At 40.9% G+C, this 13,177-nt stretch overlaps 1 protein-coding gene across 2 annotated transcripts in view; it reads left to right on the top strand.

Moving 5' to 3' along the window:
• Positions 1-13,177, top strand: part of LOC132590900 (HBS1-like protein) — a 91,847-nt gene that overhangs the window by 76,576 nt on the left and 2,094 nt on the right. For both annotated transcript variants that reach the window (XM_060263825.1, XM_060263826.1), the window contains 5 exons: positions 508-612; positions 3,729-3,819; positions 9,697-9,805; positions 10,246-10,346; positions 11,941-12,085. In XM_060263825.1, the coding sequence (XP_060119808.1) occupies positions 508-612; positions 3,729-3,819; positions 9,697-9,805; positions 10,246-10,346; positions 11,941-12,085 (551 nt within the window). The remainder of the gene's footprint in view (positions 1-507; positions 613-3,728; positions 3,820-9,696; positions 9,806-10,245; positions 10,347-11,940; positions 12,086-13,177) is intronic.

Below are 13,177 nucleotides of genomic sequence, written 5' to 3'. Positions count from 1 at the left end.
CTCGTTATCAGCTCTCCAGGGTTTCAGGTGGAGGTCTTTCATAATGGCTGCTACCTGATCCTTAGCTAGAGATGCCTGGGACTGAATCTGAGAACATTCTACATACCAAGCAGATGCTCTTCCATTGACCTCAGCCCCTCTCTCCTCTGTTCCCATCTCCTAGATTAAGTGACCATCATGTCCAGTCAGTAGTCACTGTTTTGAATTCATTGACAACCTGCTTGTGGGGGTGGAGGACAGTTAAAATATCCAACACATATTATGTACACATATTAGGAGACAGAAATTATACAAGTATGTGTAGGGACACTGCATACAGTATAGCGATCTCTCACTTGCTGCTTGGATTTTGATTTATCTACATCTCATTTCCTAGTAAAAATCATGCTGCAAAGTTTTGAAATCTGTGTTCAGTTTTCATTGTGACTTTCACAACTGTTGACCTTTATCTTGATAAATATCTGCATAAATGATGGCACTCTCTCAAACTCATCCTGTTTATTCTAGATCAAGGAACAGGATTTTGTGTGACTGGTAAAATAGAAGCAGGCTATGTCCAGATTGGAGATCGACTGCTAGCAATGCCTCCTAATGAAACATGCACCGTCAAAGGTACAGACAGTGTGCAGTGTATTCAGTAGTCTTGAGTGTGTATACTGGAATGAGTTTCAATCTAACTATATGTGAGATATGAAATGAACCTTCAGCCTCTGCATTGAGCTGACATTACTTCATATATATGCTTTATTAGAATGATTGAATAATTGTAAAATAGGAATTATTATGGTGTTCAGTATTCATTAATAGTTAATTTAGGGGTGTTGAACTCATTTGCTATGAGGGCCGGATCTGACATAAATGGGACCTTGTTGGGCTGGACCATGTTGAGTTCGGCCGAGCAATGTTGGGCTGGGGCATGTGTGTACCTATTTAAGATTAGATAGCAAAGATACAAAATTTATAAATAACACAGACAACACAAATATATATATATATATATATATATATATATATATATATATATATATATATATTTTAAAAAAACAAAACATGCTTAAAACGTTACCACTCATTGGTCTTAAAGATTATTTATTTGCATTTCTCCCATGGGATCCAGGGAACTGGGCAAAGGTAGCTCTGGCTCTTTCCTTCCTTCCCCAGGGGACTGGAGGGAGGATCCTCAGCCAATAGAAGGAAGAGAGGCTTGGCTCAGTAGCTCTGCTGTGCAATTGAGAGAGCCTGGCAAATGAAGCTATCCCTCCCCCCTTCCTCCCCAAGGGAGGAGTCTCAGTCAATGTAGAAAATATAGGCTTTGCTCTGTAGATCCTGTGCAATTGAGTAAACCTTGCAAAGCAAGCTGTGATGCAGAAGAAAGCAAGATATAGGGAGAAGGAAGCAGATGACAACCAGTTATTTGGGGGCCTGATAGGAGCCCTCCGGGGGCCTGACTTGGCCCCTAAACTGAGTGTTTGACAACCCTGAGTTAGTTTAACAAGAAAACCAAAGCTTTAGAACAGTGTAACACCCCCCCCCCCCCATCTAGAGTTTTTAACAGTTTTTATAGGTAGATAATTATTGCCCATAAGAGCATTTCTGACAGAAGCAGTAGTAAAATTTGTTGGCCAAATACTTCACCAGAAATATGAGGGAACTAATGTAGCTTACAGAAGGAAAAAAAAAACTTATTTCAATATAGTAGATTTGTTTTGATTTATACTAAATACTTCTTGAAACTGGCAGCAATCTGGAGTTCTTCCTGGTAATTGCAGGAGGAGAAGAGGATAGTGCAGATTGCCTTGCTAAGGGATTCACTTTGGTGAAAATCATAATCAACATAATCAACAAATGCTTAAAGACATCTCAGTATAATAATTAAGAGAAAACTATTATAGACCCAAGCTAATAAAGATAATCTTTGTGCATACAGTGTCTTGGAACACTGAAGTAAATGAGAAAATGCTGCTCATACGATTTGTGTGCAAAAGTTCCATGTGCACTTCAGGACTGCTATGTGAGCAAAGGAGCTCCTGCATTAAGACTAGTAGTACTCACATCCTTTGATCCCCTCAGTGACTGTAACTGGTTCCAGTCCCCTTCATTCTAATGTTACTGATCTGCATGTGCAGAGTTTAATGTTGACAGGGGAAGAGCTTGCTGATGAAGGATTCGTTTATGTCTCTGTGTTATTGTATCATTATCAAGCTTATTGACAGATTTGCTAGGCATCCCTTATATTGGGAGGGAATTTTAAGATACACACAAATAAAAATGATAAAGATGATTAGAGGAGAGAAGTATAGTCATCTGTGTCATTCTTCTGATCCACTTCAAAGGACATATAGAACCTTGGCTATGGAAGGACAAGCATTTCACTTTTCATAGTGAGGTGGTCCTTTCAATTTGAGAACCATCTGACTCTTTGGTACAGTTGTTGGATACCAAAATGCTCTCGAAGCAGGACCATTGTGAACTAAAGTAGACAGGCTCAGTGGAGGGCTGTAACTGATTAGTTACATGCATAAATTTTTATGTGTGCTTCTACAAATCAAAAGACCCTGTTGAGCCTTGAAGACTTAACTAAAGGAAAAAAGATCTCAGAAGTTTTTTTTTTTTAAAAACATCCATATTAGGGGAGGGGATGATTTGAAATTCTCAAGAAGGCAACACCTTGGAATTTGGATTCAAGGATACCAAATAGTGGTGGGTTTTTTTCTCTTTTTTTTCATTTTACAGGAGAACTGTTCTTGACAATTTTGATATTACAAAGCAAACTAAACATGTTTAATCTCCATTAAAATCAACTGGATGGCTTTGCAGACAGCATTTCATTCTTCTACGTCATTATTCTAATTAATAACTGAATAGTTTACTTTATACATGACTGTAATACCAGTACTGTTTTAATGAACAAGGCTTGTCATTCTGACATGACAGTCTTGAGTTTGAAATACGCTTTGTTTATATTCCAAACAGGAAGAAAGACTTGAAACTTATATTGACTTGAAATTTAATATAATATAAATATAAAAACTTGAAATTATATTCACTTGTCAGTGTTGCACTATAACACATAAAATTATTCTACAGTCAAGCAGTATTAGTATTTTTTAGATTTAATACTTGCTAATTTTTTCTATATATCATCTCCTGTTATTGATTCCAGCAAGCATAAATGCTTTAGAGTCTTTGTGTATGTATACAGTTACATTTATTATAGGATTTCTTCTGTAAACTTTGTATAAGATATTGATGATTTCTAGTACAGATTTTAGTATGCCGCATAGCACATTCGTTTGTTTCACCATTACGTAGAAAACAAGCATAAACTCATTTGGTGAAAAATGAAAGCAGGTACCACCAAAATATTTAAAACAGCTAAAATGCTGTGGGCAGTGTGCCTGTACATAAAGAGCGGAAGATGAGAGGCTTGTCAAATTCTTGTGCACTCATACTTTCACAATTGTGATATCTGTACAGGGTGACGTACTTACAGCTCAAAGTTGTGACTTGCTGAGAACTTTCTGAATATCCAAAGTAACCTGAGATAATGGTGGTTCCAGAAAACAAAAACGTTTCTCTGAGGTTTTAGTCAACAGCTTTTACTATCAACTAATTCATACTGAAAACTGATGAGCAATGATTTGTGCAGCAGAATTGGCACAAACAAATGCTTGTAGCTGTTAAACCAAGGTAGTTTACTGTTCAGTTCTGATTTTACTCATTTCTAGGAATTGCTCTTCATGATGAACCAGTGGATTGGGCTGCAGCAGGAGATCACGTTAGTCTCACTTTGACTGGCATGGATATCATCAAAATCAAGTGAGTGCAGAAAAGGGTTGTATTCTAAGCAACGGTTTGTTTACCAAGAAACTTTGTAACCGTTGTGCTGGATAACCAGTGGTTTACCAGTTTTTTTTGGGGGGGGGATGGGGGTGGGAGAGAACTTGGCCACCTGAAACTTTCAAGCAAGAGTGAAGCAGGCCATAGGCAATGAAAAGCTCAGTATTTTGACCTTAATCAAGCAGTTTTGTCAAAATTTAGATGCTACATTGAGTTGCTTGCAAAGTATAGTCTCTGACATGCATAGTTCTGTTTTTTGAAAGTTACACTAAAGCCCAAATGAGCACTCATTTGGTAAAGACCCAGTTCTAGCCACTGAGGTTTGTTTCACAAAGACCCACTGGAACAATTTGCAGCCTTGGGAATATGTAGTTCTGTACTCCCCTTGCTGAAATGGATATCTTCCCCATCTCTCTCTCAACTTAACTGTAGTTTTGTGTTACTCATAGAGAGCAAGTTTGCTTGTATCCTTGGGTTACGAACCCACTTCAAAACTCATTTCTGGTTTACAAGGGATCCTTGTTTTTCCATGCACATGACACTCTGAGCTTTACTCCTACTTTAGGGTAGTGTTAAGAGGGAAGGAGCAGAGCTTTTTTTTGTAGCAGGAACTCCTTTGCATATTAGGCTACACTGTAGCCAATCCTCCTGGAGTTTACAGTAGGCCCTGTACTAAGAGCCCTGTAAGCTCTTGGAGGATTGGCTCTTGGAGAATGCAACCATTCATTCCCTAGATTGAAATTTTGTAATTGCTGGATTTGTGCAGCTCTTGTTGCTGGGTGTCAGGATCTTAGTCTGGATAGGCCTGCTCAGCCATGGCTTTGTAGATGGGCAACGCTCTGTTTTTGATGATCTTTCTATATTCACAAAGAAGAGTATCTTTTCTTTGGAGATGCAGGGGAGCAATGTGGCACAATGTGGGTATTTATTTATTTATATATTTATGTATTCTTCACATTTATATCCTGCCCTCCCTGCCGAAGCAGGCTCAGGGTGGCTCAGGTAGTAGGTCAGAGTGGGTTTAATACATTCCTCTGATAGTTCTTGTTGTGTTGAACTGGACATGAAGTTTGTGGACATGGGGGCTGTTAAGTCACTCTGAAGCACTATATTCCTCAGTACTGTACACCAACCCCAAAGCTGCACATCTATGTGTTGTAGTAGATGCACCCCAAGTTGTACCCCATAATTTTTGGAGAATGTTGTTTTGCATGTGTATTTTCAGTGCTACATACAAGATGGTGTTTATAGCTTATGGTCCAGTCCTGAATAATACCAAGGTACTTAGGTGTATGGTTGTTTGTAAGTTGGGTGCCATTAAGGTAGATATTCAGTTCACGGTGGACAAGATTGTTATTGATATGGAAAAAGGAGCATTCTGTTTTGTGTGAACTTGGGATAAGGTGCCATTTACAATAGTAGTACTCTTTAGTCAGTATTTCCTCATTCCTTTCAATGGATTTGTGCCTTATTGCAATGGTCATGTCATTGACATAACCAAACTTCCTGGATTTCATCTTGAGAACATTAGCAACGTATAGATTGAAAAGAACTGTGAGAGGCTGAGCTCTGGGATAGACCATTATTCAGTTCTTCTGCTTTGCTGATTGACTTGACCCATGATTACTTTGAAAGTTCTATCACTCGGCAAGTTATTTAGCAGTTGAAATAATGTTCTGCAGGGGACAACCTGAAAAAACTTGTACAGTAGGCCATTCAGACTGTGTCATAAACTGCAGTCAGATTAATGAAAACTGCTTATGTCTTAAGACACTTGTGATACCCTGCCTTAGTGAAAGTCGATAAGCTGAGAACCCGGTCTTCCCAACCACAACAGAGTCTAAATCCTATAGGGGCACATTTGTTACTTCTGTCACTGATTCTGTTCAGGATTAGCCTCTCGAGTTTCTAACAGGAGCTCAGAAGGACACAATAGAAGAAGAGTTTCTAACAGGAGCCAGTTTTAGATTTGTGAAGAGCTTTCTGCCTGTAATTTGCACCCCATTTACTGGTGTGCTTGGTTTCACTATGTCTGTATTTAAATGTGGAGGCAGCTTTTTTTGGCCACTGCCTCAGTTGACTTGCCAGGATCACATCAGAGCACTGGGATTCCCTTCTGCGTGAATTGTCTGTGTGTGTGTGAGGGGGAAAAACAGTGTTTGTGCTTCACATGTAGAACAGCTTTTGAAGATTCTCATTGAAATTCTACAAAATATAAAAATGAGTAATAATACAGTAGGTGATGTGTTAATGGAACGGGGATAAGTTTGTCATCCATATATAATTCTGTCTTTGGTTAACTGAGCTGCATGAAAAACAAAAACTGGAAAATCTGTCACCGGCTCTATTTGGACATCATACAAAAGCTATACATCAGTTAAACCATGGTTAGTGTGGTGGTCTGAATGCAAGCTGTAACACTAAGTGGGTAAGTATGATCATTCAAGCAAGAATCTGAAGTTGCTTTATTAACCACAGCTAGTCTGAACTATGATTTTGTGTGATATCTGAATGTAGATATCTTGGTTAAATCCTGGCTTGTCTTCTGGAAGTGGCCTCCCAAGCAGAAGAGGGAAGTGAAATCATTTTCTGTCATAGCAAACTATGATTTCAGTTCTTGTCTGTGAGCTGTCAGCTGGTTTCACAAATTTAATCAGTTAAAACCATGTTTTTGCTTTATGTCTGAACAGAGCCATAAATTAGGTATACTCCTGTAATGGGATGGTGGTGATATGATTTGGAAGTTGCCTGTGAAACACAAGTCGTGGATACCAAGCATTGTGCAAAGAGTCTTGCTGACATCATTTGTCTTGTTGCTCAATGTATCTGGAGTGTGATTTTATACAAGAAAATTTGGTCTTACATTCTAGTGACAAAGCCCCCACCACCCCATTGGCCAGCTTAGAGAAGGCATTTCTCTCTTTTAATCACTTCTTCTAGCCAAGCCAGATAGCAGCTTGGAGAATGCACTTAAAGTTGTTTTCTTTCCACCTCTCTCTTTGTCCTCCCTCCCCTATCTATTTTCTTTCCTTAATCCCTCCCTCCCTTTAACATCTGACATTCCTGTCTTGCAGGTCTCAAACATCTGACATTTCTTCTATGTGGCTCTTACATTAAGCAAGTTTGGTCAGTAGTGGGTGTCCCAAGATATATAATGGAACGATTTCCAGTGCAGTGTTCCTTCCTGTCTTTTGAGTCTGGAAGAGCCAACAATACCAGCTGGATAGGAATGAGGCAGAGAACTAGCACTCCTTAGCCAAAACTTAGGAGGAGGCTTTCCTTTTCCATTTATTGCAGCTGACCAATAACAACCAGGCTTTGTAAATAGTGCAGCTTTACCAGCAAGCAGCTCAGGTTATTGGTGGGGATTGTGCTTGGAAGAAGGAAAGGAAGCAAGCAACAGACTAACTTGGATATACAAATTGTGGCCTTTTTATGTATATTCGGTTTAATATTTAGTGAACTAAGAAGGTGTCCAATCAAAATTCCTACGGAAAATTCTGGGATTCCCAAAGTGCGTACCATATGCAGTTTTGTGTTTAGAAACAGGGACGAATCTTGTGGAAACACAAGCATGGCTAATGTCACTTAAATACTGGCTTCGGCTACATTTCCACTCTGACTCAGAGAGCCTTTTATATCAACTGCTCTCAGAATCTAATTTGTCAAATTGGCTAGTATTTATTGAGAGGAAAATAAAATCTATGGGCATTGATTTAGATTCACTACTTATGCTATCCTTAAAAGAAGCTTTTTTGAAACTTAAGCTCAGAATTCTAGATATTGAAGTGCAAACGTTATATAGCCTGGCCGACAAGTCCTGCTCCCCGCTGAATTTTGAACTTCTTCTTTCAGTAGGGAAATTAGTGTCGTATTTCTCCTCTCTGCAAGCTCCACAGCAACGGCGTGCATTCTTGTTAATGAGATGTAATGCATTACCATCTGCTATCCTATTTGGTAGATTTAACAGCATTGAGTACTCTAATATTTATCTATGACTTATATCCCGCCCTTCCCACAAGTGGCTCAGGGCGGCTTCCACCAATTGATCAACATAAAAATTAAACAATATTTAAATATATAAACCATTAAACATTTAAAACCGTTAAAACCTTAAAAACCAGTAAACGTTCCAAATACATATAAAACATATAAAACAGAAGCCTGGCAAGCTACATTGAGTTCTCATCTTAGCTAGGTGTAGGCTGGCCGGAAGAGGGTTGTCTTACAGGCCCTGCGGAACTGGACAAGGTCCCGCAGGGCCCTCACCTCCTCTGGCAGCTGATTCCACCATGTAGGGGCCATAATGGAGAAAGCCCTTTCTCTGGTGGATTTCAAGCGGACTTCTTTTGGCCCAGGGATAGTGAGGAGATTTTGTGTTCCCGACCTCAGTACTCTCTGGGGAACATGTGGGGAGAGACGGTCCTTCAGGTAGGCAGGTCCCAGGCCATATAGTGCTTTAAAGGTAATAACCAGCACCTTGTACCGGACTCGGTATATCACTGGAAGCCAGTGCAGGGTCCGAAGACCCGGCCGAATGTGTCCCCACTTTGGGAGACCCAATAACAGCCGGGCCGCGGCATTCGGCACCAGCTGCAATTTCCGAGTTCGGGACAGGGGCAGCCCCATGTAGAGGGCATTGCAGTAGTCCAACCTCGAGGTGACCGTAGCATGGATCACTGTTGCTAGGTCGTCGCGCTCCAGGAAGGGGGCCAACTGCCTTGCCTGCCTAAGGTGAAAAAACGCAGACTTGGCAGCAGCTGCTATCTGAGCCTCCATCTTTAGGGAAGGCTCCAATACCACCCCCAAACTCCTGACCCTGTCCGCCGCTGTCAGCGGCGCACCGTCAAAAACTGGTAGGGGGATTCCCCTTCCCGGCCTGCGGCGACCCAAGCAAAGGACCTCTGTCTTCGCAGGATTTAGCCTCAGCCCACTCAGTCTGAGCCACTCAGCCACGGCCTGTAGTGCCCAATCAAGATTTTCCGGGGCGCAGACCGGCTGGCCGTCCATCAGTAGATAGAGCTGGGTGTCATCAGCGTACTGGTGACACCCTAGCCCGTACCTTCGGGCAATCTGGGCAGGAGGCCGCATGTAGATGTTAAATAACATCGGGGAGAGAACCGCCCCTTGGGGCACACCACAATCGAGTGTGCACCTCCGGGATAGCTCCCCCCCAATTGCGACTCTTTGTCCCCGACCTTCCAGGAAAGAGGAAAGCCACTGTAAGGCCAACCCCTGAATCCCCGCGTCGGCGAGGCGGCACGTCAGTAGCTGATGGTCGACCGTGTCAAACGCAGCCGACACTGTCTTTGTAATTCCAAGTGTATTGAAACTATTTCCCATGTACTACTGAACTGTCCTCTTTATGAAGATATTCGTTGTATATACTTGAAAGATATCTTAGCAGATATGCTGGGCTGTGCTGATTCAGGCAAAGTCCACAAACTTTTAAATGACACTTGCGCTGAGGTAACTTTAATGGTGGCTAGATTTCTCCAACAGGCCATGGAAATACGACAGAGAATGGTTCTAGAATGACCACATTTTATCTTTTAATTATTTAATTTGGCTAAACTCGACTCATATATATTTTACTTATTGTATATATTTTAGCTCCCTATGTACTTTATAATCTAGGAATTTATATTATTTACATTGCTATTTTACTGCTAAATCTGTTTTATTCCAATAAAGGCTTGCTATTTCCTATGTATATTCGGTAGACTAACCAGAGTTTGTTCAACAATTGTGATTTAAATAAGCTACATTTTATTGTTACATCTAATTGAATTAAAAAATGAGAAAAACTATTGTCTGTATACAGTCTGATTGATTTCCACATTACCTCTTTTGCAGGGTTGGCTGTATATTTTGTTGTCCAAAGGAACCTATTAAAGTCTGTACACGCTTCAGAGCGCGACTTCTCATCTTCAATATTGAGATCCCCATCACCAAAGGATTCCCTGTGAGTCTGAGCACTGAGTTGTTTCAGAAGGTCTTACAAGTTTTTAAAACACTAAAAACTAAATCATGCTCATCCTATCAGTGCAGTATTGCACACTGATGCTTATCATCCTGAGTATAATGTACAGTCTACATTTTGATATTGTGCTTGACAAGATGACTTTATTCAGTAATCCTTGGAAGTCTCAGTCTTGGATCAAGGTATTGGACAAGAGAGTAGACAAACACTTCAGACAAGAGAAGCTGTTGTCGTGTCAGATGGGTTGTATGATGAAATGAGAGCATTGAGCAATGTAATAATGGGTGGGTTTCCTGCAGAAAGCAAAATCTCATCTTGTATTTTGGGAAATGCATCAAGAGGGGTGATTTTTCTGGATTTATGTTTCAGCTGCTGAATAAGCTTCAGGAGCATTATCAATTAAAACAAAACTATTGTTTTAGGTGCTTTTATATTATCAAACTGTAAGTGAGCCTGCCACTATTAGAAGGTTATTGAGTGTGCTTCACAAGAATACAGGTGAAGTCACAAAGAAAAACCCTAAGTAAGTATTTTATGAGGTAATTTGTTAATTCTGAATGTTGTGTAATATAAGTCTTGCTTGAATGTGTATAGTTAGAGACCGATTCACATTATAATAAGTATATTGTGATGCAAATGATCTTCTGTGTAGTTCCTAAAATACTGTGAAACAGATGTTCTTATCCTGTTGAAGTACAGTGAGTTTCAGCAGCATGTATACAGTCATATAACTTGATCTTTTATGGCTGCAGTCCTGTATTCACTTGATTGAGAGCAAGCCTCCTTGACACTTAACTTCTGAGAAGATACGCATATGATTGAATGCTAGATAGGGTGAGGCAGGAATGACCTGTCAATAAGTTACCAAGAATTTCCTCCCCTTCTCTGGAGCAGTCTAGAACTAAAGAAGCTGAGAATAGGGAAGGACAGTGTATTCTCAAAAGAGGAGGGAAATCTAGCGCATTTCTATCTATATATCCAGGAATCCATTTCAGGGCGGGGGGGGGGGAGGTTATTTGTTTGCCTCGGGAAAACAGAAAATAGGAGACTTTTAACTATTGTGTGAACAGAATTTTGGAATATCTTACCCAGAGCTTTTTTGGTTAAAAAAAACACACAAGTCTAGCAGGAACTCATTTGCATATTAGGCCACACCCCCTGATGTCACCATCGTTTCACATAGGGCTTTTTGTAGAAAAAGCCAAGCAGGAATTAATTTGCATATGAGGCCACACTCCCTGACACCAAACCAGCCGGAACTGTGTTCCTGTGCATTCCTACTAAAAAAAAAGCCCTGATCTTACCTAATGAAATTGAGAGTGATTAGGGTATTTATAGAAAAAAAAAATCACTGTCCCAGATGTTCACCTCCCTAAGATCATAGGACTCATCTTGCAGGGATAAGAGACTACTTCAGTTAGGGCTGAGATTTCGCATGACTAACTGTACTTCAATATAGTTCTCTTTGGGAAGTTTTAGAGTGACTAACTGTACTTCAATATAGTTCGAGTAACTAACTGTACTTCAATATAGTTCTCTTTGGGAAGTTTTAGAGAATGAATTTTGTTCATGATCAGATAATGACTGTCTGTTGCACTGGAGGCTTGCCCCAGATTTGGAGGCAAGAAGTTGTTTTCTTCCTCTTCAACATACAGTGTAGATATTATTCAAGCAGAGTTGGAAAGTGTCCACTGTATAAGTGCCTTATGGGGCTGTGTGTGGTGTTTGCTTGTGGCATAAACATCCAAATGACATTTGATGCAGTTTGGATGTAACAGTCCTTTGGTTCCTTCCATTTCTTTAATATTATGTACCAGATTATTTTATGGCATGCAAAAAGACGCTGCCAATGCTGCTTTGATGAATTCCTTTTCCTGGCAGAAGTACATGGAAAGTAGAAAGGAACATTTAAAACTAAATTTCATTGCATTCATGCAAAAAATGTATGGCTGTTAAGAGAGCAGTTTCCTTGACATTACATTGTTTTAGAAAAGAAAATTTCTCTGCATTTGAGCTGGAAATTGAATTAATTTAAAGTTAACTTCAGCCAAGAAGCTGGAAATGCACTCTTTTCTGCAGTAATACAACTGAAGAGAAAATTATATTTTTCTTTGTAGGTGTCTGGCTAAAGGACAGAATGCTCTAATAGAATTGCAGACACAAAGACCTGTAGCTTTAGAACTTTATAAAGACTTTAAAGAACTTGGAAGATTTATGTTACGATACAGTGGATCTACCATAGCAGCAGGAGTTGTCACAGAGGTATAGTACAATTTATAAATTATTTTATCAGTTTATCAATTATTTTATTAGTGGTAATTATAAAATTAGTGGTGTTCTAACCACTATTTTTAAAAGACACAGGCTACTGCAGGGATCGTTTTGTAGAAAAATAGGTGGTGGGACTCATCCAGGGATTATTATGCAGCTGGACTGTTCAATGGACAAGGAGGTGGAACTCTCAGAAGGAGGTGGAACTCTCAGAAAGGTGCAAGAACTGCGCTTCTGTGAGCTCCCACTGAATCTGAAGCCTGGCTTCTGGTATATGTGAATACTTGAGAATACGGATGGGCATGAACCAAACCATGAATTGTAATTTGTGCTAAAAATGGCTGATTCATAGTTTGTTCCAAACTGGTTCATCTGATCTCACTGCACCTGAACACAAAAACGAGCCTGCCTTTTTTCTTGGCATGTCATTTGGTTTGTTTTTCCGGACAGCCTGGCATGATTCTCCAGCTCCCTGTGCTTCTGGTCAGTTTCCAGTGAAACTTGACATTACAGCTCTGCTTTCCCCCACCCCCTGTGGCTTCTAGTCAGTTTCCGGTTAAACTAACTAGATGCAGGACTAGATTGCCCACTAGGCAAATTAGGCATTTGTCTAGGGCACCGGCAGGGCGCTGGCACCAAATTTGGTCCTCCCCAGTATTTCCCATGGGATTCAGGAAGGAAGAGGGGAGGAGGCAGTAGCGGTGGCTGCTCTTTCGGCGGCTCCTTCCCACCGCTTCTGCCCCCCCAACCCCGCACTGATAGTGATTGTGCCGGAGGGCTGGCATGGGAATCATGAGCCTCCAGCGCCATTTTACCTGCTGATCTGGGGGGGGGGGGGGCTTTAAATAGCCTGGGAAGCACCCTTCCTGGACATTGAAATGGGGGGAAGATAGGGAGGCACCGTGAAGGGGGACAGCGGGGCGCAGCGCCGTGGCAGGCGGTGAGTTGACCTGGGGCATGGTGCACCCTAGGGCTAGCCCTGACTAGACGCTACTGCTCTGCTTTCCCCAGCTCCCTGTCTTCTCGTCGGTTTCCAGTGAAACTGACTAGAAGTTGCAGCTCTGCTTTTGCCAGCTCCTTGCA

The sequence above is a fragment of the Heteronotia binoei genome, unplaced genomic scaffold (assembly GCF_032191835.1).
Source record: "Heteronotia binoei isolate CCM8104 ecotype False Entrance Well unplaced genomic scaffold, APGP_CSIRO_Hbin_v1 ptg001011l, whole genome shotgun sequence".
Taxonomy (NCBI): Eukaryota; Metazoa; Chordata; class Lepidosauria; order Squamata; family Gekkonidae; genus Heteronotia; species Heteronotia binoei.
Note: the sequence above shows the minus strand (reverse complement) of the source record. Positions and strands in the feature narration are given on the sequence as shown.